Raw genomic sequence first — 23,589 nt, forward strand, 5'->3', positions numbered from 1 at the left:
AGACCTGGAAAATTGCTGCCCTCGCCAGTATCGGAAAGAGGAACCAGGGCAGGAACCTGCACAAAGCACCATGAGGCCGTGCATTTCATGAAGAGGATGTTTTCTCTCGCTTGCACAAATACTGCTGCTCGAGCTCAGGAAGGGTGTTCTCCTGAAGGCGCTAGGAGGGACTGCTCAAAAGTTTGTCTCTATTTGCTCCATGGAGGATAACACTCAAAGGTTTGGGGGAGGGAAGAAATATGTCACAAATATATGAAATGGAAAAGGGAACTCAAGGCCATGGAAGAACCCCCTCCATCCAGCAATAGAAGTAATGTTGAAATAAGACGAGTTTTGTTCAAATGAAGTTTCGAAGGGAGAGGCTCCGGGGTGGCCCCGGGGCTGCAGGTCTGCGCAGCGGGACGGGCCGCAGCGGGGTGGCGGTGGCCGGGGGTCGCGGAGACCCCCCGATTGGCCACCGCAGAAGCGAACACAGTCGTGCCCCCCCACACCACCACCACCCGAAAGCTCAGAGGGGCTTAGACCCTCCGCTGGGGTGCTGGCAGGACCCGGCGGTAGGTGTGGGTGCGGGCACATCCCGGGTGGAGCTCCCTCCCGCAGCCCGCCGCTGAGCCGAGCAGTCGGAGCCGGCTGACGCCCTCCGAGGACACGCTGCCCTGTGCCTTTTGCGGAGCCTGGCCCTTGGCAGCCCCAACGCAAACCCCTGCCCCCGGCGGGCCGCCTATCTCGGCAGCAGCCCTGGCCGCCGGGGGGGCGCGCCGGGACCGCGGGGCGCAGCGCAGCGAGGCGCGGGGGGGGACTTTCCCCGCGCAAGGGGCGACAGGAGGGACAGCCAAAATTCGCCTTTCCCTCCTGCGTGGCCCTCGGAGACGGCAGACCTTCACTGGCCCAAAGGCCCTGCCCTGGGTGGAGGGAACTCTCAGCAACCCCCTGGCGCGCAAGTTACTCCTCTCCTGCGGGGTCACCCCCGCCCCGGCGTAACCCTGCGCCGCTGACCGCGGGGCGGCCGCGCTTCCCACCTACGCGTCAGCCTCCGGGCGGTCAAAGCCGAACGCAAGGCCCCCGTGTTGCCCTGACCTTACAGCTTTTCAGCGCCAGTTAAAGACAACACCCACCCACCCCGGAGTCGGAGGCTTGGTCTCCAAACTTCTTCCCCCTTCCCTACCCCCCCCCCCCCCCGCCCCCACTCCCGCTCCCGTCGGTAAGCGCGACCCAACAACTTACACGTTAGACCACCGGGCAGTAATGACACCCCTTCTCCCTCCCGCCCCCCGAAGCGTCGTACTAAGTCTCTGATCCTGCATGAAAACACAAGGGTTACTAATCACACAGTTTAAGGTAGATTTCATATTTATTTAAATATTTATCAAGTACTCAAAAATGTATTACACTTGAGCATACAAAATGAATCCAGTTTCTAATCAGAATGATTTAAATCCTTGTATTAGACTTTTAACTTTTTTTTTTTTTTTTTAATGTTCTCTGTACTGTCGAAATGGTTTGTCTCTATAGCTGAGCTTGCTCAGGGTGGGCTGAGATGGTGAGGAGGGAGGAAAAAGAAGGTTATGTTAAGAAAACATTAGGGTTTGGAGTGACTGTCATGCAAACCAACTTGTCTTTGTCAGACTAAAAATCTCTGTATATTCCAGTTAAGGGTTTCTTAAAGCAAGCCCTTGTCTTGTGCTGGCCAGGAGCACTAGGGAGCACTTGGATGGGAGCAAAAACAACCCTTTCCTATGTTTGTGGGGGTTTGTGGTTTTTTGTGGGTTTTGTTTTTTTTTTTTGCTTCTCCTCCTCCTCCTTCTTCTTTCTACTTATCCCCAAAAAATCGCCCACATTTCTAGCTTTCACCACCCTCTCCCCCACGAATTAAAAAAGGAAGAAAAGAGGGAGTGAAGAGAGGGAAGTCGACAGAAAATAAGGAACACCATTCGTGCAATTTCATAGCAATATCCCCTCAATATATTCCTCCTGCAGCATTTTTCAATCGTTTTGACAGCAGACACTGATAAATAATGGTCATACTTGACTTGTTAAGCAAAAAGCGTCCCTTTTATCAGGAGCTTATACTTAAAGTACAGGTCACTTCAACAATCTCAACAACGAGGCTTTGGTATACAGCACTTTCTTTCTTTTTATTATTATTTTAAAAATAATGGAACTCAGCAAAAAGCCTGAGCTCACAGTTCTTTAGATGTCTTAACGTTAAGTCAGATCATGCCTAGAGTAATATCATTTTTAAGGGCAAGGGATGGGGGGGGGGGAAACACTAACAAGAGAGTTTCTAACGTTATCGATTGAAAGCTAAGGCATCCAACTAGCCCTGATATAGTTGTTGAAACGGAATTTACAAGCTGGTCGTGAATACTTGCAATAAAATATCACACTCCTTTTATTCACTAACGACCTGCTTTGCATGCAATATTTTATTTCAGGTATTTTAGCTGCTAACTTGTAAATATTTAGAAGAGGGAACTTTGTTCATTATTTAATATTAATATTATTATTATTTTCTCTATTCCAAACGCTTATTTAGTGAAATAGTCCTGAAGATATAATAATTCTACATATGGCGCTTTTATTTCACATAATATTTAAGAAAAAAAAGGACAAAAACCACATAGAATTAGACATATAATTCAAAGACCACGGTACAACCTTTTCTTTTTTTTTTTCTTTTTTTCTTTTTCTTTTTTTTTCTTCAGCAAACAAAAAAATAGTCAAATGACATGAAAAGTGGCAAGTCTTCCGATAATAAATAATAAATTACTTTATAATTTTGCAATGCAAGAGCAAACAAAAAGGATGGGTTTTTTTCTTTTTCTTTTCTCTTTTTCTTTTTTTTTTTTTTTTTTTTTTTTTTTTTTTACTTTTTCCTCTTTATTTCTAGAGAGTGAGAGAGAAAGAGTAAGAGAGAAAAACAGTCGTTTTAACCAATGACTATACACATCTTTGGGGGAGGGGAAGGTTCTTGGACGGACACATTTCAAACACAATCCCGAGACGCTTTGTGGCAAAATAGAGGTATACCTTGTTGCAATGCTTTTACAAATTGGTTTTTAAAGAATAATTCAAAAACCTATTTTTAATCGCTTTAACTTGATAGAGAGTGGATCTCAACTAAACAAAATCAAATCCCCACTACAGTACATGCTAGAAGAGACCCAGGAAACAACCCCTTGTTAAGAGTCAACTAAAAACAACATTGCAAACCAATGCAGCTCCACCTTCCTGCAATGAATCTTTCAACAATGCAAGGCTAAATAGTCTCTTTCCTGATGATGAAAAACCTACTGGAGCTCCTTTTGGCAAGGCAATCACCAATATAGAAACAGCACCATTCGGATTGGGAGGGACTGGATAGGAAGTCCCTCTACCTTGCTCTCTAAGATGTGCAGTCAAATGAAATTTTTTTTTCTTTTTTTTTTTTTTTTTTGAGATCCACGAGTACAAATGCTTTACGTTTTGAAAACGTCTTTTCGATCCCCTTAAGATAATTGAATAGCACAGTTTGTTTTACTTTGTTGTTTTTTGTTGTTGGTGGTTTTTGTGTGTTTTTTTGTTTTTTCTTTTTTTTTTTTGGTTTTTTTTTGGTTTTTTATTTGTTTTTTTTTAGTATTTATTCTAGTAAGATCCCATGATTGTCTTCACAGTGTTGCTACCATATTACCTTGTCTTTTCAAACATGACTCCGTTCATTTCATGAAGCAGTTCCTTGCTAGGTTCATTACAGGGTTGTTAAATACTTTCTCCCCTAAATTTCGGAGTCTCAACACGATCACTTTCCCATTCTTTCCAACAGGGGTGAGGGTAAGGGCAGAAACAACACAACAGAAAACTGAATGCATGTTCCTCATGCCTCAATAGGACTGGCTACCATACTGTTGGGCGTATCTGGCAGCTGAGAGGACATTGATGCTACTTCACTTCCAGTAGAATTGGAACCGGGTCCTCCTTCTGAAAAATTAACCTGCCAAAAAAAAAAAAAAAAAAAAAAGGAAAAAAAAAAAAAAAAATAAGAAAAATAGGTGTTGTTACAACTGTAACAAGCAAAGAAAACTAGCAGGCAAAGGCGAAGAACACAAAAGCAAATACACAGGCACGCAGCCGAACAGCCTGCTATATCTCCGTGGGAGGCTGTGTCACTTTGTTGCTTTGTTTAGCTTCCCCATTGACTTCACTGAAACCTTCTTCAGGCCTTCGGCGAAATCGCCGAAAAAAACAGGTTAAAAAACCCAAAACCAAAAACAACCAACAACCACTTAACAAAAAAAGCCTGAAAAACCAAGCAAATAAACAAACTTATTAATGAGGCCTTCTTCCCTGTGTTGCAAGAGCGGCAATCCCAACAGGATGTTCTAGTCAATTATTTAAGAGTGCATATGTTTTTTTGACACGAAACTGCAAGATTACTTTTTCCCCGCTTTGTGCACGTACTAAAATAAACCTGGAAGGAGCATCCAGGAGCAGAAGGCATTTGAAACAAACCATTCTCTTTCATTTGTGATTTGAAGTGGGTGCTATCTCTTTTTAACGAGAGTCAGTTTGATAAAAAAGGTCACACTTCTCCATCCTAATGTGCCCCGCAGCTCCCGTTAGTTTAGGAGCAGCGTTGGGAAAAGGCATGATTTGAAGGGTGGAGCTTTGCTAATCCAAAAGCATTTCTTTGGCACCTATTTAGTTGGCCGATCCTGTGATAAAGTCCCTTTCCAGATTAGAGACGTGCCTCGAACCGTGGATGAACTGTCTGTTCCATGCGCTATTCTTTAACTCTTTTCAGCGTCAGACATGTCCAATATATAAATAGTCACCTATTTATCTAATGTTCTATCTACCTATATGTGTAGGTAGGGCTATCCATCTTTCATCCTGCGCGCCCCCACCCCCCTCCCCGCCCACGAACTACTTCATACAAAAACTCACTGTATCAAAGGTTTTTAAAGTCTCCTATCCTGCTAAGGCACAATAAGTAAGGCAGCCGAAGGAGATCAATTTTTCTTGTGTCTGCTTGACAGCTTGATTAAAGCAGGAAAACCGGTGGTTGCTGTAGAGGTACGATGATGCAAACAGCCCTGCTGCTGTTCTACAGCTTCCTGAGCAAGCACAGTGTGCACGCTGCAGCCTGCCACCGGGCAAAAGAAAATCGATTCTGCAAGAGAGTGATACTGATCTGAAAAAGTCTAGAAACAATTCTAGACATAGCTACAAACCTTCGTCTTCCATTGCTTCATGTAAAAAAAAAATGCCTACGAGCTCAAAAAAGGGTCTATATGTTAATTTTTCATCATTAAGTATTATTTTGAATCACTGAAAAACCACACGCCATGTACCTGATTATTTATAAAGATCTGGTTTTAACACACTTAGGTCAGGAAATTCAGTTAAGGCTGAACTTCTGTCCTTAATTCACCTTGTAGAGCCTAAGTATTGCAGATTATATGGTCTCGTATGAGCTGCCAAATGACGTAGGCATGAGGAAGTGAGTTAAAAACTGTATTTATTCTAAAAGGTCTGTTTTCTTTTGGCTTAAGGCAGTTTACTATTTTGTTTGAATTTTTCACGTGAATAAATACTAACAATTCCCTTTCCAAAACACAACATTTAATATAATCTATATGTATGTGTATATAGATATATAAAGTGATATCTAGAGGTACAGGTTTAAAACAAGGACTTCAAAAATGTAATCGAGCTATTCATGTGTTTGTGACAAATCAAGGGCACAGGCTGACATTGCAATCATATATTTAAAATCCACCCTACTGCATTAAGGCAAAATTGGTCCGAAGGGGGGAGGGGCAGATTTTAGAAACTGCTTTCACAAATGTACATGAAATTAAGTGACACGTGAAGAATGTTTTTAATTTTCTGGATAAGGGTGCTTTCAGTTTTCAAGAGTGTGCGAGCTCAGTTAGTCTCAGACCCCGGTCGGGCCTTATCTAGTCCCCACTCCACCCGGAAAGAGCTCTGCTGTGCACTAGGGTAGATGTTGCACCAAGTCCTATTAAATCATATAGTTCGCTGCATTTACAGGGTGCCATCATGCCCACCTCTCAATTTCAGGAAAACCTGTCTAGTCCGGGTTGCTCATCTCACTGAGGGCATCCGGCACGTTTAGGGAATCCCCCATTGCCCTGCCTCGAGTACAGGCTGGTCTGCTTTGGCTGGGAACCGACACTTACTAGTTGCTGAAAAGCAGGTTGGTCTATGTCACTCTGCAATGCGAAGTCACTCAGTACTTTCCAGGGCGGCTGGTAACTCTGCACCTCCACTGGGTTCGCCTGTAAACCGCCGTCATGTCTCTCCGGACTAGCAGCCACCATCGGAGTTCCTGTCATCCCCTGGATATTCTGTAAATAGCCGGGGAAAGATGTTAATGATCTTGGTTAACTATATTGTATATAAGCGCAGAGTCAATAAACTGCTTTCTATCTTATCTATACAGTCGCTTGTATTTGCTTTGTTAATCTGCTGTGAATGTCTTACTCTATTCTACTCCAGGTCAGCCTATTTCTACCCGCTGCATTTATCACGGTGGAAGTTTACTTTCTTTCCCTTTAATCCTCCTATTTCTCTCAAGGCATACCCCCTCCGCCCCAAGCTTTCTCAAACACGAGCAGCCTGTACTTTGGCTGCCGATCGGCACAAGAAACGGTTAATCATGCTGCTTTTCCATTTCGCATCCAGGCTGTTTTTTTTTCTGAGCGACTTTAACTGGATCGTATATCCACTGTACGGCAAACCTGGGGTACGCCAATACCGCGATCTTCCCCCCGCATCCCCTCACCCCCACCTCAAAAAAAAAAAAAAAAAAAAAAAAAAAAAAAGAACCCTCAGCCCTCCCAGTGGAGCAGGCACTGCGTACAAAATAACTCCGAGCCTCGACGAATAGATTGTTCAGGCGAGTTAATAACATCGTGTTTTATTGCATTCCAACAGGGTAAAATGAAACTCCTTAAATTCCACTTAACTAGGCAGCCTTATGAATTAATAGTCATTCTTAGGTCAGTCAATATACACAGGGAGAATAACAGACTCTTCTTCAAGTGGATTAATAACAGCAGGGGAAAAAAGGGGGATAAAAAAAAAGGAAAAAAGTTAACTTGAAATGGAGACAGCCAGTCTGCTCTGCTGAACCCAGTGCTTTCCACTTGTTTGCATCACACGTGCATATATATGCCTGCAGACAAGTACTTAATATTATATCTGCGTGGAAACTATATATATTTTGAGTAACTTGTAAACAGGAAGGTAATTAAAAAAAATTGCACCGCATTTGTCTTATTCTACAGTAAGAGCACTTAGACACACACACACATTGTAGTGCATGAAGTGCTAAGAAAATACATCAAATTTCCCTTTGGTTTTACTTGTGGGTTTACTCCTGTGTAAAACCATTGAAGAGGGCAAAAGCGTCATTTTCCCCTTCAGAAGTTCTTTGCATTTGCAATACAAATATTTCACAAGGCTGGGCTTTTTATGTCCCATAAGCTCTGCAGGTCGCTATTCATGCTGCAGAGAAGTGTGTCCTCAACCCCACCAAAAGACATACTCGCTTGAGCAGCCTATATCGGCTCCTCGCTGTGGTCTGTTTTAATTGCACTTACAGCAGAAACAAGCGGCTAATAGTGAAATGGTACCCTTTTCTTTGTTTTAAGGGAGCTCCCACAAAACCAAAAGCGTCAAACCGACCCCAGAAACTGGCCGGGCTGGCCATAGCCCAGGCGTTTCTCCTTGGAAAGGAAGGCAGCACACGGTCAGAGGCAGAAACCACTTACAGTTTTGTCATTGGGTTGCTGCTGCTGAAGCTGCTTCATCATAATGCTCCTTTTTTTGTCCTTGCACCTCTTGTTTTGAAACCAAACCCTGATGACCCTCGGGCTGAGGCCAGTCATTTCTACCAGTTGCTCTTTCATGAGGGCGTCAGGTCTGGGGTTGGCAGCATAGCAGGTCCTCAAGGTGTGAAGCTGTTTTTCATTAAGGACAGTCCGGACTCGGGTGGTCTTCTCGGGCTGCTTGTGGACATGGGGTCGCAAAGCTGGCTGTCTGGCAGAGATAGGTTCTGCTGTAAGGAAAGGGGAAGAAAGGAACAGGATCCCCATGAGTAGGAAGCAGGGAGTCTGCAGAGGCTATGAATCTAAGCTGGTGGGACAAGGGGAGGCGGGGGTGGGGGGCGGGTGGGTGATGAACCCTCTTTCAGAGGCCATTCAAGCAGTCAGATCTATTGGTGCTCCTGCAGCCTCCTCTGCTTTATGCGCTGGTGGAGTGACAGGACTGACATTTCTGACTCCACAGATAATTAATTTGCAAAAACAAACCACCCCCCTAAAACCTTTAATGACAGAAGCTTGAACCTGCGTGAGACTTGACAGGGGAGGGCGAGTTCTCTAAGGTGTGCGTGCTCTAGGAAAGGAGGGGGAGGGTTTTACGTATTTATTTCCTGACAGATCACCAAAACAGATTTTTGGCCCGAAAATTACTGAAGAAATCCTTCTTAAATTAATCACAATTCGGGACTGCTTCTTGTATACTGAATCTAGCTCAGTTTAGCCAGAGGCTGCGATAAAGTGCAACAGCTCCCGGCATTTTGATGCTTCCAAATCCAAGTAAACCAAGCCATATCCGCTGCACCGTGACAGTGGAGGAAAGTCCTCTGAGAGCCCCGTATCCCAGAGCTCGGAAGACGGGTGTCTATCTTAGAAAGCAGAGGTGCTAGGCGAATTTATGTCGGCTTTTGATGAATACTTAGAAAGAATGAATGTTTCGTCAATTCTTTACAAGGGGAACAAGCCTAGCAACTCGTTTGCCAAGAAATGCAAACCTACGGGTAGCGTCACATCAAGAGCTAGAAGTGTTCGTGTGATTGTGCTATTCTGCTGTATATTGTGTAGCTGTAGCTATCTACTTGTAATCTGAGCCAGTCAAATAAAAAATAAAAACACTACTTTCCTCCCCCCCCCCTAAAACCCTTGTTAGCTAATACTCAGAAGTGCTTGGGTTTGTACCATCGGGTTCCGACTTTTCTGATTATAGCAATAAATCAGCAAATGCGATGAAGATAATACAAAGGTTTCAAATCTTAGCAGCATTGTACCTGCCGACACCATACACTTTTCGGAGACAAGGACAAATAGGCTATAGGGAGCACGCACAATCTCTTTAAAATTTTGCCGTGATCAGCTGTGGGATTATTTCTCCCTATATATAGATATATCACCTGAAAGAGGCTCAGAAGCGGGAAGCAAGCCCGTTTGAACATAGCTGTGTTTGTAAGTAACCTTTCGAGTTACACTTACTTGCACAGCAATAACGCCGGCTAACTTTGTAGGCTAACCAGCCTAGTTTGCCTCAGAGACGTGTCCCTTCCTAAAGCTAAGCGTCCCCGGGTGTCTGATGTACCCGTCGAGAACTAAAAGTGTAAGTAAAGTTGTAAGGCGGAGACTCTGAAGTTACAATACTGAGTTTTAAGATGAAATTCTCATCAAATCACATAAAACGTTTCAAGAGGCAGAGTCACTTTAAAAGGCAATTACCGAAGATTAGCTTGTTGACAGTTTTAAATTACAGCCTAAGTGCTCGCCTGTAGTTATGAAGTCTATCTTTTCGGCCCCTGCTTCCACCAGTGCTTAGAACAGCTTTTCCACATGCGCCTGAGGCAGAGAGGTCTGCGCTTTGCCGGAGACCTGCTCCCTGCAGCGGCTCGTCTCTCTCCGACATCGGCTCCCGGCTGCCGCGGGCTCGGGCGGGGGGATGGGACGGGACGGGACGGGACGGGACACGGCTTCCGCGCCCTGTGCATGGCCGGAGCGGGAGGGGCGCAGGCTGGCGGGGGTGCGGCCCCCCGCGCAGGTGTCTCCGCCTCACGCGTACCGCCTGCGCGGGCGCTTCTGACAGCAGCGGGACCCGCGGCAGCCCCGGGCGAGGCCGCCTCTCCGCGGGTGCGCGTGTCCCGCTGCCAGCGGCGGGCCGCCTCGCCAGGCGCCGGGCCGGGTGGCGCCGAACCCCGCGGGCTCCCGCGGCGCCGGGTGCGGGCGGTACCTGCCATCTGCAGCGGCCGGGCGGGGTGCAGGGGGCTGAGCGGGTCCCCGGCGCCCAGGCTGGCCCGCTCCACCACGTCGTGGTCCGCCCGGCAGAAGAGGCCGTCCTCCCGCAGCGCGAATTCATCGCCGGGGATGAGCTGGCGGCTGCAGGCCACGCAGCGGAAACACTCGATGTGGTACACCTTGGCGCGGGCGCGCATCACGAAGTCATTCTTGCTGAAGCCGATGCTGCACTTGGCGCACTTGATGCCGTATAACCTGAGCGGGGCCCAGTCCAGAAAGAAGGAGAAGGGAGGGAAGGAGGGAGAGCACGGAAGGGGGAAGGGGGAGGGCAGGGAAGGGCGGAGGGGGGAGAAAGGAAGGGGAAAAAGAAAGAGAGGTTTTCACTCCCGCTCGTGGGCAGCCCCGTGGCCCCGCGCCACACGCACTCCACTAGTTAAACAGGCCTTGAAAATACAGAAGCCAGAAGAGGAAACAAAACAGATTCGCTTGCTGCCGGTGCCCTGATCCCCACGCCGTAAAAAGGCGGTGGGGACCAGGAGACACCGGTGGGCAAGGAGAGGGAGGAGGGAAGGCGCGACGGAGGTGGAAGGAGAAACAGGGGAGGAAACAAAAAAAGCGACCCCCTTCCTTCCCGAGTAGACGCCGACCTTTCCCTCCTGCCCCAGCGCCCGGGCTGCAGCAGGCGAGGGGCCGTCCCTGCCCTCTCCCTCCCTCCCCACGGCAGGGGGACTTGACCTAGCCTGGCCCGGGGCTGAACCGGACCTCCCGGGTACGCCGGGGAAAGGCAAGGATGGAGAAACTGCCATCCGCTCCCCACGCACAAACCCTCCAGCCTCACCAAACGGTGCTGTTTCTGGAGGAGCCCACTCGGGGCTTGTGCCACTTAATGCGTGCCCGGGCCGCCGGCAGCTGCACCTCTGGGCCGCGGCAGGGGCGGCTCTGCCAGCGGCCGGGGCTCTTTCCCTTATCCCCTCTCAACGGGTTCATTTTATACCGCAATACAGGCGTTCACACGCACCTCCTTACATATATACACGCTCACATATACAGAAGTGCGACTCCCCTCCCCCGCCCCCTACTAAAAGGCATTTTGGGTGCTTTGGCTCTGCTGCCTGACTCTGCCCCAGCCTCCCTGCCCCGTCTCTCCTCCGGCTGACACCCCCACTTTGGGCCGGGGCTCAAGCCTTCCGGCAGGAGTGAGAGGGCAACTTCTCGCTGACAGCCCCACGCGGCAACTAATGGGTCTCTGGGATGGGTGGCAGGTTCCCTGTCTCCCGTGGAGGAGAGGAGGACAGCTCACCCATCAGTAGGTGAACAGGAGAAAACGCTCCAACCCGGGTGTCTGGAACTACATCAGTCTCTCGGCTCCCACCAAGCGCTCCTTAGCCATCCTTCTTGGTATTAAGTAAAATTAACATATTTCCGCAAATGTACGCACGCGTATATACGCACACGATCCACGGAACTGTAAAAGCTCTTCCTAAAACATCCCCACACGTTTCCTTACTAGTACACTTCCTTAGACATACAGTCTGTAATGTATGCTTGTGGGTACAGATGTTTATTTACACACATCTTCAGCTGCTCTATCTGTGGAGGTGTGCTAATCCTATATTCAGAGCTACATGTTTCCGAACTGTAAGGTTTTGAGAAGAAAAAAAACCAAACAGCTAAACAGCAAAAGAACAGGGCGATCGCACAGTGTATGCATTAATCGGTACAATAGGTACAAAAGTTGGGGGTGGGGTGTGTGTGCCCACATGTCTTACAATTATAGATTGGCTCACGGTCTAATTCGAAGTCGGCTTGCACATGAAATGTATTCCGTATTAACTTAAAAGAGATGCATTTTTTTTTCCTTATTAATTTTCGACCACTGAGTTCTAGCAGGAGACAAGTGAGCACATCTAAGTCCAAACTTTCCTTTCATCTGAAATAACTGAAAGGACAACATTTAAAGGCATGGCTCCACAGTGCGTTTAAAAGGAAAGAAAGAAAGAAAGAAGGAAAGAAAGAAAGAAGGAAAGAAAGAAAGAAAGAAAGAAAGAAAGAAGGAAAGAAAGAAGGAAAGAAAGAAAGAAAGAAAGAAAGAAAGAAAGAAAGAAAGAAAAAGAAAGAAAAAGAAAGAAAGAAAGAAAGAAAGAGAAAGAAAGAAAGAAAAAAGAAAGAGAAAGAATGAAAAAGAAAGAGAAAGAAAGAAAGACGAAAGAAAGAAAGAAAAAGAAAGTGAGAAAGAAAGAAAGAAAGAGAGAAAGAAAGAAGAAAGAAGAAAGAAGAAAGAAGGTTGGCTGTTTTTTGGTTTTTGCCATGGTAAAACTTTGAAAATAATCTCACAATGACTTGAAGAAATGATCTGCTTATGAATTGTGCACTGGAGAAAGAAAGACTCAAGTGTTTTATTTCAATTCAGAATTGCGAAGAAACTAGAAAAGATATGTTAGGTGGCTATGGAGGTACTTGCTTCCAAAACTTTCTGTAAAAAACTATATTGTCTGTACCGCAGTGTCATGCAAAGTTCTGGTTTGGCAAACCCAGTAAGCGACACTGAAATGGATCAGCATGACCCAGGAGCACAAAAAATAAACACATTCGAAATTCCTGCTTTGGTTTCTCTATAGTGTCAGGATTGGCAACTCTCACATTTTATCTGTTACCAGATTTTAATGTGAGGAAGGAAGCGGTTCCATTATCTAAATATACCCAATTGTTCGCGAACAGATGATGGGCAATTTGATCTGCTCTGTCTAATTCATCAGTACAGATAAGATAAGAAAGAAAAGGCAGTCAGATATCACCAAAGGGGTTAATATTTAAAAAGATTAAATGTCAGTTATTTTAGCGAAGAAACATTTTGGTCTAGGTTTTAACCTAGGATCCACAGTAAAGGATCCTTCATTCTGAAGGAAACTTAGGTTTTGCTTTTCTCCCCCCCGCCCCCCCCCCCCCTTTTTTTTTCTTTCCCCCGATAGGCCTACTTTAAATAGGTTGTGTTTTGGGTTCTTCCCCCCCCCCCCCCCCCCTCCCGCCGTGTATTTATTTTTAAGGCATACATGCCTGAAGTGCCTTTCTTATGAATGCCATTATGCTTTTGCAAAAACAGAGAGGTGCATTTCTCAGGTTGTGTTAGAAAGCGATCAGTTCCGTCTTGCCCGCAATATCTACACTGTTGAAAATATTCTCCATTACCTACGATTTCCCACTTTTTTAGAATCACAGAATGCATTGCCAAAGTCCTCAGGAGGGTCCCACACAGTCGCTAGCCGTTCCCGAATGCGGTTTTGTTTATACAGAAATTTGCATTTGAATCTGTGGAACAAAAAACTTGACTCTAACTTTTTTACTCGCCTGTCTATCTATAGAGAAATCACAATTGTCTTTTCACCCTCTTTCTCACCATTTTTCTTCTTCCTGCCTCTGTCAGATTTATAAAGTTAAAAAAAAAATCTCACCGAAGAATTAAACAACGTAAATGGCGTACCTGATATAATCTCTTTTACAGTAGGTTTTGCCATCCCTAACAAAGCACGTACAGGTCTCGTCCAAATACTGATTACACTCTGCACACTTCAAACACGCCGCATGCCATTCCAAATCCGGAGAAACCCTCAGAATATACTGATCGTGAATCTGATTGCCGCAACCAACACATAGGGAAATCAGGCGTTTTTCTGAAATAAAAATAAATACATGATTGACTAACCGTTTACTCTCCTACAGCGATAAACACACTTTCAGTGTCGTTCTCTTATAGAGCGTACTTTAGGAGTGTTGTTGGTTTGTTGTTGTTGGGTTGTTTGGGGTTTTTTGTTGGTTTTTTTTTGTTTGTTTGTTTGTTTTAAAGAGTATAACACTTTTGGATGGTAATTGAAGTGTGCCATCAAAACCTTGCCTTGTTTAGAAAGGAGGCGGAACATATGTTAAAATGCAGATGTGAACAGTCTTCAGGGTGAAGGTCTTCATTTCCCAAGCCTTTCACGGAATCAAAACTCCAAACTCCCTCGTTGTTTTATTTTTATTTTATTGTTTGCATGTTTGAATTCCTTGCCTTACGGGGACAGCACCTATCTGTTTGATTTCATTTTTTAAGAGACTGTGACTGGAAACGATGAATGCGTGGCAGGGTGCTCTTCACATTCAGCCCTTTGCCACAGAAAGGGGACTTGAGGCTGCTAGCAAGAACAAGCATCATTACTGTTGTCACTTGCTCCATTTTGCAAGTCTAATGCTAATTCCCCTAGACAAACTAGGTGCTGGATAGGCAGACAGCCTCACCGCAGTCTAGCACGAGAATTTAAGGCTCCATGTTTGGAGATCCCATTAAAATCATGTCTACTCCCCAAACTTTAAAAGAGAGCAGGACCCCAGGCTATTAACATACAAAGCTACGAGGTTAAAACACAGCAAGCATGCAGGTACGGCAACAAAGGCACCTTCTCTACTATTCAAATGAAGTTCAGCTCTTTAGCAGTTCGCCTGCCTGAGACGATTACAATAGACAGCACATTTATTCCGACAACGGTAAAAATTCCGCCTTACTTTTTGGTGGGTCTCCCATGTCTCCCATATCTGTAAGAGGGTGTAATGTCCACAGTGAAATGGTGTACGGTTTCGTTTTAAGACCCCAAAGTAGGTTTGAGAGCTGTCGCTAAAAAAAAAAAACACCAAAACAAAACAAAAAAAAAAAAACACAAAAAAGCAATAACAAAAGGGAAAAAAACAGAGACTCGAAAAGAAAAAAAAAGGCAAAACAAAACACCACTGGCGTGGGAGAGTTACTGTCAGGGCTGCGGAGAGAGAAGGGGGCGCGCAGTGAGGCGCGGCGCAATGCCGTGCGGGGCGCGGCGCCGGGGGCGCAGCGAAGTCCGGCCGCGCGGTGCGGTGCGGTGCGGAAACGGCGCGGTGCGGGAACGGCGCGGCGCGGTGCGGTGCGGTGCGGTGCGGCGGTGCCGAGCTGGGCGCTGGCGGCTCGGGCACTCGCCTCGCCCTTATCTCTTACTCAAACTTCTCTGCTCCAACTCAGCCCGCTCGCCATTGGCTGACGTCATGCGCGGGGACGTCACGCCTGCGCGGAGCCCATTGGCTGCGGGCGGCGCGGCGCAGCTGTTCTGATTATCATATTTCAGCGTCTGGCGGCGCGGCGGCCCCGGCTCGGGTTCTCGGAGGCAACTTTTCCTCGCTCCTCATTTGTATTTCCTTTTATACTTTCTTCTTGTCGCTCTACTCCATCCCTGCCGCTTATCTCCCGTCACACCTTTCATTCTCCTTCCCGGCCCCGCTCGGGCTCCTCCACCCCTTCCACCTCTCCGTCTTGCCGTGCCATATTTACCATTTCCATACATATATATATATCTATATGTGCGTGTGTATATATATTTTTTTTTGGGGTGGTGGTGTTAATCCAACTGTTTCCTTTCCGAGCGTTTATCTTTCCTAGCTGGGAGCCGCTGCTCCGGCTGGGCGGGCGAAGCTGCGCTGAGCGGGGAGGGCAGGGCGGGCTCCTGGGCATGGCCCCAACCACGGGCTGGGGCTGTTCGTGCTTGTCCTGCAGCCTCCTTCTGCCTTCAAATAGCGGATAAAAGCTTCGTGCATTTTTGTCAAATACAAAATCGAAGAAGGTACAAATATTTGCCTTAAATTATCTCTGAACACTCCCTCCATTCTATTTATGTTTTCTAATCCTTTTAGATCCTTTTCCTTTCTTTCTCCAACTGCCTCTCCCCCCCCCCCCCCCCCCCCCCCCCCCCCGCCATCTGTAAATAGAAACGCACCCTGTAGGTTGGCCATGAATGGAGATTTACGGATAAAAGTCAAGAACTTCTGTCTTTCTCTGTGGAGAATGCCGTAACATTCTTATTAAAAAAAAAAAAAAAGGGGGGGGGGGGGGGGAGAATACGCGGACTCCGCTGCCGGCGCGGCTGTGCGGCGCTGCTCCCTGGAGGAAACGTGGGAAGCCCGGAGCCGAGAGCCGCGGCCGGGCGCCGTGCGGTGCGGTGCGGTGCCTGGCCCTCCCGCTGCGCACCGGCGCACGGCGCCCCGCAGCCCGCCTCGCCGGGCACCGGCCTCGAGGGGCTGCGGGCTCCAGCGGGCGGTTATCTGAAAGCTTCCCAAAGCAGGCAAAATGCAACTCTCCTATGGGCACGGATTTCTTTGTGTATGTTTTTCAAAGGGCAGGCTCCGCTTAGGCTCCGCTGTACTTTTCGTTTAGTCTGTGCGCGCAATTGTACCCGCTCCAGCGAGTGTCCACTCCAAACCCTTTTACCACCCCACCCCCCTTTCCACCCCCAACTTAAACGTCCCCTTTCAGTTAGATCCCGATTTTGTGTTCTGTTACACCGCCCTCATGAACGTAGTGCATAAGTGCCCTCCAATCACTTCTTCTCAGGAGAATGTATTTTTTTCAAAGTCCTATTTTTTTAAAAGGCAATCGAGTTTGGGTGAAAGAGAGGCAAAGCCTTATTCACTCGGGATATCTTCCCGCGGAGAAATCTAATTGAAATGAAACAGCCAAGAAAAAGTTATGCAATTCGCATTTGCTGATAAGACAGCTACTGAACAACGGACCTCCTCGGAGTCCTAACTTAGTTTGCAAGATATTTTTCTTTCCGAAGCTGACGGAACAAACACACCTTCCAGCAGTATTTCAAACAAGAAGTGGGACCCACTTGTAGAGATAACCAAGCTGTCTCGAAATGATCTCAAGATAGTGTCAGGCGGTAAAGATATGGTTGTAAACACACACAGTAACTTTATATGTTCGACGTTCAAATTAACATTGAAATGCAAATCTGCTAGGTGATCACTTCTACGCTCAAGAAACTGACGATATACATATATATACATAGGATTGTTTATGTACATGTATATATATGTAAGAGACTAGGTATACGTATACTTTATAATTCTGTGTGTTAGCTGAGTAAACCAAAAAGCAATTATCAGGAACGATTGCTGATGCTGGCAGCTTGGGACAGCCTGGCACGTGATGGGGCAAAGCTTTAGCAGCGGGCAATCTCACCCAAATCGACTCAGAGGGCGGTGTCACCCCTGCACCGCTTGGCCGGGCGGGGGCAGCGCTGCCGTGCCCCCCTCCCCCCCGCTCCCCCAGAGCCCGCCGCAGCCGCCTTCCCGTGGGGGCACGGTGCGCGGTGTTTAGCGTGCGCAGCGGCTGCACCATCGTGGTGGGGGACCGTCCTCCAGCGGGGCACCGTCCCTGCCCGGTTGCCCGGTCCCCGGCCGGCCTCTCCCCGCGCCGAGGCGCGCAGGCAGCGCGCAGGCAGCGCGGCGACCTCTGCTGGCCGAGGGGCGATCGGCCGCGGCCCCGCACCGTGGGCACGTTTCGGACCTTTTGTGCCTTTCCGCCTGTTACTCTGCGAATATCATCTTCCCCGCCTCCGCACGGGCCACGATGAGACACCCCCCCTCGCCCCCTCGGGTGACCTCGAAGGCTGCAAGCTGGCAAAAGATCCGAGTAATTAAAAAAAAAAAAAAAAAAACCACGACAAAACAACACAACAAAAAAAGAGTCGTCCCAATGCCTGAGAAAAAAAATGCGCGGATTTAATGACAGAGACGGAAACAGGGAAGGTGTTTTCCTGTACTTCGTCCTATGCATTTCCCCCATGGACGCTTGTATTTCTTTTAAAAATTTGGCCTGATTAAAATCCATCCCCTCAGCTCTGAAATAACGCATCTTATTTTCCACCGTTACACCTATATTTGAAAGCAAGTCAATCTGTTTTTAATCCTATTAACCCCCATCTCCTGACTTTTAGGGTTTTAACTACTACTTCTGGAGAGGTGATTGCATTTTAAGCTTGATCTTTGCAAATGATGTGCAATAAGCGAGAAACCTGTCTCCGCCCCAATAAACCAGGATTAGGAAGAAAAGGAGGGTTTTGATCACGGTTTTTTCCCCCCTCCTGTGCTACTGATCTGCTTACTGTGTATTCGATTCGCGTTCCCAGGAAGGCGAATCTCTGTATTTAGCCAGCATCAGAATCGGGTTTAAGGGAGTGGAATAATGAGTGGAACTGCCAGTTTCAATGAATAAGGTATTCAGAGAAAAACCCTCCTGAAGGATTTCTCTTTTATGGTATCAATATACATGGGAATGGAAAGACATAAAATGGGATTTGTACATATTAGAGACACTTCCGAAAATATATGTTAATTTCATTCCCCCTCCCCCCCCCCCCTTTTTCTTATTTATTTACTTTTGGGGAGGGGACTGGGGGAGCCTGCTAAAAGTCGGCGGCTCTACACAGCAATCAATAGCTTTCATCACGTTGAGGGGCTCAAATGAGATTATATGCATTCTAGGGAAGGAAACGGGTGAAAAAAAGCAACACAACAAATAAACCCCCAGCAAACCAAACCCCAAATTCACAGCGGCGATTAACCCCTTCTGTCCCGTAAAAACAGCTATAAATTCGGTTCTGACTTTGCTCAGCGGCGAAAACTAGGGCTGTTTCCCAGGGGAGAAAAAAAGTGAGAAAAAAGATCAGCTTTGGGAAATATTTGAAGAGGTAGTGCTGGTTTCGGAAGAGAGGCAGCACTAGGGTCTGGGTGAGATGCCGTTGCGGCCAGGGCTGGGGCACTACCAAGCTGCGACGGCCGAGCCCCGCGCGCGCCCCCGGCAGCGGGGGCTCCCACCCGTCCCGCCGGGGCCCGCCGCTGTAACCGTCCCGCGGCTCAGACCGAGGGTCCTGCCCGCGGGGAGCAGCGAGGTGTCGTCCCGTCCCGTCCCGTCCCATCCCGTCCCCCAACGACCCCGACTCCCGTTGCGAGGGCCGTTTTTTGTCCCACTGCATGGCAGTGGCTCGGCGCAGCCTCGCCACTCGGCACGCAGAAGGGCTCCTTTAGTTGGCTTCGGTTTACAACTTTTCTTGAGGAGCTTTGGCCGGAAAGATGCTTTGCAAGAAGAGTCGGTTTGGGCTCCCAGAGGTTCAGATTCCCCCTCGCTGCCTGGTGGGATGCGGCGAGGAGATCAGGGCTGAGCCCGTGCAATGTGCCGAGAAGAGGAAGGAGTTTCGCACAAGGCTGGAACTGGAAACAACGCAGCGGGGAATCAATCACGAAATGTATTAGCTGCTCCAGGGTGTGTCTTTGACTCATCTAGAGGTGTGCGATCTTTAATCTTCAAATCTTAGCTACTGCATATGAGTGAGAAGTGTACCGTAACAGCACTAAATCTATCAAAACACAAGAAAACCTGTCAGTGGGCTTCTGCGCGCCCAGGAAACCTTTGTGACTTTGGTAATACAATTTGGCTTATTGAATCGCTCTACCGCTTAAAAAAAAAAAAAAAAAAAAAAAAAAAAAGGAAAGAAAAAAAAAAGCCATCCTTTTCCTCCTCGGAGTGTGCTAGCTCTGTCACAGAACCGGCCAGCGTCACCAGCCCCACTTTAATCCGGTCAGAAATGGGCACACTAACGGGGAGTGCAGACAGGGGAGCAAGGTATTTGGCAGTTGGGGGAAAATAAACCCCCAAAAATTCTGGGGGGAGGAAAATCCGCGAAGATGTTAAGATTCGGGCAGAGCGCGAGTCGGGCCGGGCGGTCCGAGGCAGGACTGGAACAGTCCGGTCTCTCCTCAGCCGAACACCGCCCGGCCTCGGCAGCGGGCGCACACGGGGGGCGAGGCGGATCGGGGATATTTATTGCTTTAAACTTTCCCCTTTGTTATCTTCCCCGTGTCAGGAAGTGTTCGAGGACAGGAAATACAGCCTCAATTTTGTCTCTGGGGCGAACAGCAATCTCTGGGTAGCGAGGGAGTTTAAGGCACGCTTTCCAGTCCCTCTCTGCCGGGGGTCCCGCCGGGAGGGGATCGGGCCCTTTTCGTTCTTTCCGCGGTCCGTGGGGGCCGTGGGGGGCCGAGAGGGGAGGCAGCGAGCCCACGTCGGGGGACAAACTGCCGGTAGAGGAGGGAGGCGGAGCAGCGGGATAACCCTGTCCCCCTGGGTAGGCGCGGGGGACACACCACTTCTACCCGCTCGTGAACAGGCTCGTTCCCACTGGAGGTTTTCCTCGCCAGAATAACCTCAGCTAGCGTTCCGGCTCAGTGCTGCTACAGTGGTCACTTCTTCAGTTCCCGGGAAAACAGCCCAGACCCCCAGCTCTGGAGCATGGCTTTGGAAAGAAAAAGAACCAAACCAAGAAAGCACGTAAATAATTAACAACACCCTCATCACCACCACTAGCAACGATAACGCCACAGCACACACAGCAGCCGGGGCGGGCCCAGCGGTGCTGTCGAGGCCCGCGGCCGCGGCACAAGCCTGCCCGCTCCCTGCCCACCTCGCCCGACTGGAGCGCACCGGGGTGCCCCGAGGCCGCCCTCGCTGGGCGGCGGGGGCGGGCGGCTTCGCTCCACTCCGGTCAGCCCCGCTCGGCTCCGCAGCCTTCGCGACGGCACTGCCAGCTCCGCGCAGCGCCACGGGGCTCCCGGCACCGCGGGTCGCCCGACCCAGGGCCGAGGCGAGAAGCCAGGGGCGGCGGGGAGAGCTGCACAGCCTCCCGGTGCGGGCGGCACCGGCTGCCCTACGAAGGGCTCTTCCCCGATGAGCGAAGGCGCCTTCCGTCGGAGACAATTAGGCATTCATTACTGCCTCCCTCGCCCCTGCCCCTGCTCTCAGCCACGTCTTTGATGTCTCACCAGCTTGGAACATGGCTGTGCGGCGGGCACTGCCCGGTTGTCCTTCTGAGAGGCTCGCTGTCTTCGGCGCCTTACAGACCTTTGCAACAGGGTTTCCAGCAATGCATAAGCAGTAAGACCCAACAACAGCAGCAAAGTGGAAACTGCACCAAATAAATGAAGGAGTGTAGCAACTAGAAGAAACTAAGTTTGACGATGGGTAGTGGATTACTTGTCCGACGGGCAGTGATCTGCTTTAGACCTAGCAGTGGATATTCCACCTGTCTTTGATCATTCTAAGGTATATTTATTGCATCCCAAAAGAGCACAATAAAATTGACAGGCTCAACCTGAAGAAAAAAACCCAAGAAACAAACCAAACACACAGAGTTATCTGCATGGAGGCTAGACAGGTCGAGTTAATTAGCCCAAGTATGGATGTGTGTAAACACAAAATGATGCCCTGTTACATTAGCTATTATTGCTTAGGTCTTGAAAACAAACCTTGCAAAATTAATGACCACAGAAGCAGTAGGGAGACCCAAAAAGTAGATGAAGTCTGAACAGGGAACAGTTAGAACCCTATATCCATAAATACTGTTCGGTGTGCTCATGTGAATATCCCTGCAGTGCTCACAGTTTATTATACCTGTTCTGAGGACAAGATTCCTCACTACAACAGAAAAAAATAAAATAAAACTCCAAAACTAAAAAAGCCTGACAAGATTTGCACAATACTAACCCTGCAAGTTTCAAAACTGCAGACACAAATTTGTTAAAGTAGCTACATACAAAACAGGAGAATCCTGAGTGAAAGTAGTGCAATCAGCATGTTAGGGGGATGAATTAAAGACAGACCATGACCCTTTGTACCATCATTTCTCATGCATGAAAGCAGAAGAATGGAGGGGGGGATTGTTATGTATTGTCCACTGTTCAGTGGTCTCTGTTTTGAACAGGGGCAAATAAAAGCCATCAATAAATCATAAATCTTACATTAAGAACAAACACTCACAACATACTTATGGCTTAGCACTTTTTCCTGCTAGTGGAACATGTGCCATCCATTACATACGAAGATGAAAGGTATATCACACAATACAATGGTATTGAGTTATATATGTATATAGATAGAAAAACAATCAGAGTATTAATGCAATAGATACCACCAATACATGTGTTACACATTTGTAACATTCATCTGGAGCATAGAATGATTATTAAAGCTACTTGTGGTTTCCTTTGTATTGCTCAGAATCCTGGATTCAGCCCCAGCTCTTGAAACGAGCTGTATCATGAGTAAGTGAAGCAAGAGCTGCCAGTCATTGTTTGTTCTTTCTCTTTCTCTTTCTCTTTCTCTTTCTCTTTCTCTTTCTCTTTCTCTTTCTCTTTCTCTTTCTCTTTCTCTTTCTCTTTCTCTTTCTCTTTCTCTTTCTTTTTCTGTTTCTCTTTCTCTTTTTCTCTTTCTCTTTCGTTGGATGTGTATTTCTGCCTGTATGGTTATTTGCATCCACATATTGTGACTTTTCCAACTCTGTTGTATACAGCTTTTGTGTTCCTGTGTAAAAAACCCACTTGTACAGGGTGAACTCAGCATCTGAAGACCCTGCAAGTAAGGTGTGTACTTCAACAGTTTCGCTGTCAAATATATGTTTTGCAGATCAGGAATTTTAAAATGATATCAGCTTCCTATCTGCACATGTATTATATTTGAACTGCAGATTAGAGGAAATTTGATGTCTTTACAATGATTTTCCAGTTTGCCTGTAGATTGTCTGCTATGCACTAGTTCATTGGTTCCATGAGAGGTTGGAAAGAAAATAAAATCTCTTAGAAGGAGGCAGACCAGTAAATGCGTTCTAGCCCCAGGACTGTACTTGATGACATGTACTCTGGGCAGCACTGCAAGTGCAATCAGTAAAGAGGCTGTGTCATTCCCACTGTTGTCAAGAGAACCAAAATGAATGGAGGGCCTTAGAAAAAGGCTAGATATGATCTGATCTGAAGACCATATGCATTTTTGCCATGTTGCAGGACAAAGTGTGTGTGCAAGGAGTGAACGCCATACAGAGAACGAAGGCTAGGGGAAAGGTAAAAAATGGATGAACCTGTTGGTAGGAGTAGGAGAAGCCTAAGCTAAAATGTGTTAAGGAATAAGTAGAACCACAGAGGCACAGAGGGGAGAGAAATGTTTAAGGAATTGAATGCTGTGCCATAGGAAACTGAGAAAATAAGGAAGAAGGAAAGAAACCGGTGGTGAAAAGGATAGAAAAGAAAGAGCATGGCAGAATAAGGAAGGAAGCCAGGGAAGATGGTGACAGGGCAGGAAAACAGAAAGAAGAGATCTTCTGTCTTGGAGATGCTATGTGTATTTGTGTTTGACGCTGAGGCTGTGACAAATCAAATGCTGCCACTGATGATGAGAATTTGGCACTCAAAAGTCTTCCAATCTCTCTCACAAAAATATTTTTCTGTTAGGGCTGCTGTCAGTCTTAATATATTTAACAAAACATGGTTATGTTATATTCATTTTAAAAATCTAATTTTTAAATTTTTTTTTTTACTCTTGGATCTGCATAAGATTTCTTTTTCCTAAAAAATAAAATGCTTTTGTTTGTTTTGTTTGTAAGAAAGCTTTGCTCTTCCAAAAGAAAGTACCCCCCCACCAAACCTCCCTCCCCAAAAATCTCCCTCTCGCTCTGTAACTCCTGTAGGTCAAAGAGAACCCTTGCTCTGCGTATGTGCAGAAACTAGCAGGCCTATAAAAACTTGATGTGAGTCAGCACTGCTCCATAAAAGGTCAACTACAGCTGAATCAGGCTACTTTTAAAAGGCATCTACCACAGAGAAGAAATATGAGACAGACATGAACAGTTTAGAAAGGGATAGGTATTAATCAGAGCGAAAGACAGAA

The 23,589-nt window shown here is 47.3% G+C and overlaps 1 protein-coding gene across 2 annotated transcripts; it reads right to left on the minus strand.

The window, feature by feature from the left end:
• Nucleotides 1-1,737: 1,737 nt before the first annotated feature.
• On the minus strand, nucleotides 1,738-15,019 carry ISL1 (ISL LIM homeobox 1). Of its 2 annotated transcripts, none has more exons than XM_040580811.1 (6): nucleotides 14,580-15,019; nucleotides 13,522-13,711; nucleotides 10,039-10,298; nucleotides 7,779-8,062; nucleotides 6,183-6,350; nucleotides 1,738-3,970 (listed from the first exon to the last, which is right to left on the minus strand). In XM_040580811.1, the coding sequence occupies exons 1-6, from the start codon at nucleotides 14,605-14,607 to the stop codon at nucleotides 3,854-3,856; spliced, it is 1,047 nt and encodes a 348-aa protein (XP_040436745.1). In that variant the 5' UTR covers nucleotides 14,608-15,019; the 3' UTR covers nucleotides 1,738-3,853. The 2 variants fall into 2 exon arrangements, with proteins under 2 accessions (XP_040436745.1, XP_040436744.1); XM_040580810.1 differs by having other exon boundaries at nucleotides 7,779-8,065.
• Between the last annotated feature and the right edge of the window lie 8,570 nt (nucleotides 15,020-23,589).

Source organism: Falco naumanni, chromosome Z (genome assembly GCF_017639655.2).
Source record: "Falco naumanni isolate bFalNau1 chromosome Z, bFalNau1.pat, whole genome shotgun sequence".
NCBI classification, from domain to species: Eukaryota; Metazoa; Chordata; class Aves; order Falconiformes; family Falconidae; genus Falco; species Falco naumanni.

What these genes read in the sequence shown, in the direction of transcription:
- ISL1 (XM_040580810.1), bottom strand. Translation starts at nt 14,607, where the DNA reads ATGGGAGACATGGGAGACCCACCAAAAA. An exon ending in TGTAAAAGAGATTATATCAG is followed by an intron (nt 10,299 to 13,521) that starts GTACGCCATTTA and finishes GGCCCCGCTCAG; the next exon opens with GTTATACGGCATCAAGTGCG. An exon ending in AGCAACCCAATGACAAAACT is followed by an intron (nt 6,351 to 7,778) that starts GTAAGTGGTTTC and finishes GGCTATTTACAG; the next exon opens with AATATCCAGGGGATGACAGG.